Source organism: Pygoscelis adeliae, unplaced genomic scaffold, assembly GCF_000699105.1.
Source record: "Pygoscelis adeliae isolate BGI_AS28 unplaced genomic scaffold, ASM69910v1 Scaffold45, whole genome shotgun sequence".
NCBI lineage: Eukaryota > Metazoa > Chordata > Aves > Sphenisciformes > Spheniscidae > Pygoscelis > Pygoscelis adeliae.
In genome coordinates this window covers 6554528-6558941 of record NW_008825114.1, presented here as the reverse complement: position 1 = coordinate 6558941, position 4414 = coordinate 6554528, and the positions used below count along the sequence as shown (strand labels likewise).

Here is a 4414-nt window from a genome sequence, read left to right as displayed (position 1 = left end):
GAGGCAAATTACTGCTTTCTCCTGGCTCAGCTACTCTTCCTCCCCTAAGCCACTTCACAGGTATTCCAGTACAGAAAAAGAGGAGATAGACAGAAGGAGGAAGAGGAGACAGACCATCATCACTTATTCAAGGTAGACAACTTTTCAATTTCTGATTCAGAAAGTACCCTAATGAATAGAGAAGGCAGGGGTACAGGAAGCCACCTGGACCATGGAGAATTAAAAGGTGCCTGTTCCCAGGACTAAGTAGAAATTGGTAGAAAATCTAATAGGCATGTCACCCTGACGGAAAATATTCCAAGCTTTAAAGAATTAGGGAAATGACAAACAACCCCCCCTCCCAAATTCAGCAGCAGCAGGCTATAGTTGTTAGCCATTGAGACCAAGTTCTTGAAAAAATGCTTTTAGGTCAGAAGACTCCTACTCTGGAAAATGCAGTCCATTAAGGATAAGGCTTATAAACTGCAGTATATTCTGCCTTCACTGTCACACCGTTTTGAAATAATGGCAGTGGTACTGGGAGTTGTTTGTATAGTAAAAGTCTGCTTTGAAACCACTACTTATGTTCATCTAACTGTCCACAGAATTCTTTGAAGACTCTTATTTATAAATTCTTATAACTTTGCTTTTATGGCAAAGCTGCTGGTACCAACTGTTTGCCTGTAGCAGCGTCACAGTTTTCTAAGCAGACTGGGGAGTAAATCACTTCCTTCTTTTTTCTCCAAGAAATCATATGTTAATCTTTCTAACAGTAAGAAATATCTTGGTCTGTGGTTGCCTTTGAAAATGGTCCATCAAGAAAATAGTTCATGTAAGGGAACTACTCTCTTCTGTCTTCAGAAACAGACTACTGCAGGCCTTTTATTTCAGGTCCCATCCTGTTGTCTCTGCTCCAAGTCTAGATACGGGATGATGAGGATGTCCCTTGGCTGTATTTGAAACCTCTGATTTAACTTTTAGAATAACTGCCATTTCTGTGCTTTCTGTTCTCACATCCTTGGAATCCTGAATCAAAACTAAACTTTTTTTGATGTGAATTCTTTAAACATCTGTCACTGAAAAGAGCACACATTTTGATTACATGGAGTGTTGGATATGTGCTAAGATTTTTGCTGTATTTCTTCCTCCTCTTCCCTTGTGGTTCCCTTTTTACTAAAGCTTTTCCTGAATTTGACCTTTTACTTGTGTTCTGCCTTAAGACTGACATTGGTCTGGTGGCTTCTGTTGCACATCAGGACCTTTGGAGGAAGGGCTACTTAATATTGGCTTAAAAGAGCACTTAATTTATATACAGCTTCTAGAAGGGACTGTGTAAATGTATAACACAAAATGTACTTAGTATCTTCTCTCTGGTATTACAAACTGAAGTCTGTTCAATGTCACTAGTGTCCTTTTTCAGCTGAGGCTTTCTCAGGGCAGTAGAGCACTAATGATTTCTTCCAAGGTAAATTTGCCTTTCCTGTTCTTTCTCTCTCCATATTGGTACAGGGAACATTCAGTTTCACTTTTTTCATGGCAGTGGCAGAGAATTTTAATCATTCGGAAGCTGTGGTGGAACACTTGAAATCTAGCTGGCCACGCTTGTTCAAGGCAATGAAGTTTCATTAATAAATGAGCAGACCCCATACATAGGAGATCAAATATAGTTGGCTGCAGCAGTTTCATTCTTACCCCTTTCTACAGCTTGTGAAGAAAACAATAGATTTTGGCTTCGGTGGAGGAATTTGCATTCAAAACTTATTGCAGTGTCTTCAGTACTATCTAGGGCTCAGAAGTGTGATTGTGTTGGTGACTGAGTTACCTTGTGTTAGCTGCATCATGATACTTGCCTATGCGTATGTCTGTAGCCTGTGCCAAACATGACATAACACTTTCAATTAAGCCTTGTCAGGACAGCTTGAAGTTCATGAAGTTCATGCATTTTACCATGTGTTATCATGGGCTGATAGGAGCTTCTCTGATTTGTTGTAGCTCTGCTGACGCTTGGTAAATTCCGAGAACATAGAGAATGGTTAAAAATTACATAATTTTCATTTTAATTGACAGTCTTTATGTAGCCCTTGTTTTCAACTTAGTTAGTTTTGGTGCTAGATGTTTCTATCTGGTTATTTTCAACCCTCAGGAAGAACCTAAGAAAGTTCGATTTGACTATGACTTATTCCTGCACCTTGAAGGCCACCCACCTGTAAATCACCTCCGCTGTGAAAAGCTCACATTCAACAACCCGACAGAGGAATTCAGAAGAAAGCTGCTAAAGGCAGGAGGGGTGAGTCCTGCACCCATGTAAAAAGCCATCACAATAAAGATGTTGCTGCTTATTGCTGCTGCATGATTAGTATAATAAAGATTGACCTGACAGTGAAGCAAAGTGAAGTGTTTTTGTGATTAACTTCATGTCAGAGCTCAGTTCTTGTTGTCTTTAGGTGGAATGGATGAGCAAATGAGCATGTGCCTACCTTAAATACACGATTAGATATCTGTCTTCACAACCAAGCGATTCATGCTTACTTCTGCAAAAGCAGAACTTAGACCTTATACATGAAGCATTGCTTGCTTGTCTTTCCAGAGATGAAATACAGGAGCGCTACTGTGGTGGGAGGAAGTAGTAAGAAAATGAAATGTCTCTCATTTAAAGAGAAATGTTTCTATATTAAGCAGAATAAATTCAGTAGTTATAAGATAGAACAAGTTAAAAACTGTAAGTATAAATAAACCTACTTAAATTTATATAATATGTTACACAGTCTGAACCAGAAAATTTACCAAGACTTCTTTACATGTTGGTAGAATTAACTGATATGAAAAAGCCCAAAGGAGGTTTGCCCATTTGGAGGGAAGAGAGGGCCAAAACTACGTTTACACTTTGTGTGTTAGTGGAAACCGTTCTGCTGTGTTTCACACAATGGCAGAATCATTCACACTGGCAGGGACCACCGGAGGCTCAGCCATAGGGTCAGACCAGGCTGCTCAGGACTTCACCCCTCCTTGTCTGGGTGTGAAACCTTCCCTGGCCAAAGGTGTCCCAACCTCCCTGGGCCCCAGCTCCACTGCTGGGCTGTCTTCATGGGGAAAAAGGCTTCTCCTTATCTCCAGCCTGAGCCTCTGGTGTGTCAGCTTGTGCTGCTGCCTCTTGCCCTCCTGCCACACACCACTGTGAAGAGCCCGACTGTGTCTCCTCCATTCCCTCCCACTGGTGCCAGGGATGCTGTTGGGTGCCGCCGAAGCTGTCCCTCCTCCCAGCTGAACCAGCCCTGGTCCTGCAGCCTCTCTTTGCAGGGCAAGGGCTTCAGCCCCCATGTCTTAGTGGCCTCGCCTTATCTCCCACCATTTTGTTGGTGTTTCTGTGTTGGGGACCCAGACTGGAGGCAGTACCCAGCTGGGGTCTGACAAGCACCAAGCAGAGGATATAGTCCCTGCCCTCCCCTGGCTCTCAGGGCTGTGACCTGCTCATGTGACTGTAGGCACTATTGGCCCTTGTTGCTGCCCAGACACACAGGTGGCCCTGGCTCAGCTTCCTGCCCTCCAGTGCCCAGGGCCAATCCCCCAGAGCTGTTTCCTGACCCTAGCCTCACGGCTGCAGGGCTCTCCCTTGCTGGGACAGGGCTTGGCATAACAACATCATGAGGCTGTTGTTAACCCATTCCTCCAGACTGTCTGGGTCCCTCCTGGTGGCAGCCCTGCTCTCAAGTGTCAGCTGCTTCCCTTTCCCAGTTGGTTGTCATTTGCAAACCTCATGAGTAAGAGTGTTCTGCCTCTTCCTCCAGGTCACTGATAGAGATGTTAAGCAAGCCTTCATATTGTGGGTTTACCAATGTAAATGCCAATGCTTATCTTTATTTTTTTGAACAGTCGTAACAAAAATGGGTAGCCCTATTTGGCACAATTAGACAATAGTAGGTTCTGGGCTGGAGATAACAGGGAGCTAGTGTGCGAATATTCAGCCTGCTGAAGAGCATCTTTGAAAACAAAGCAAAAATAAGTAGCAGCTATAGTCTGAAAGATCTTATCCTCCTGGAGAAGAGAACTGTTGCAACTGTAGTTCTATTGAAATAGAAGCATGAGCTGTGTTTTGTGTTTGCATTTATTAGGTGCAAGAGGGTATCCATGTCTGGACAATGTATTGGCTCTTTAGTGTGTTTGCAAATAAAACATCAAGATTGTATTCTGGAAAACTTCATGAGCCACTGCTTTAATGTTAATCATATCAGGTCAGTTGTCAATGGACAAGTTTTACCCACAAGTCTAATCTAAATGATGCCAGCAGGGACTTCGCGGGGGGTGGTGGTGGTTAAAAAAGTAAAAATAGGAAGTGTCCCTTTTATTGCGTATTTTCTGTGCCTTCTAATTTTAGGTTTCTTGAATTAACAAAAGCAAAAATGTTGCTTAATTGTGAAGAATGAAATGTGGGGTGTTT

General features: G+C 42.8%; 1 protein-coding gene across 1 annotated transcript in view; it reads left to right on the top strand.

Annotated features, from left to right (window-relative positions):
* MLLT3 (myeloid/lymphoid or mixed-lineage leukemia (trithorax homolog, Drosophila); translocated to, 3) overlaps positions 1 to 4414 on the top strand; it is a 66215-nt gene that overhangs the window by 4387 nt on the left and 57414 nt on the right. Inside the window, exon 3 of the mRNA XM_009328169.1 lies at positions 2123 to 2266. Coding sequence (XP_009326444.1) covers positions 2123 to 2266 — 144 coding nt within the window. The remainder of the gene's footprint in view (positions 1 to 2122; positions 2267 to 4414) is intronic.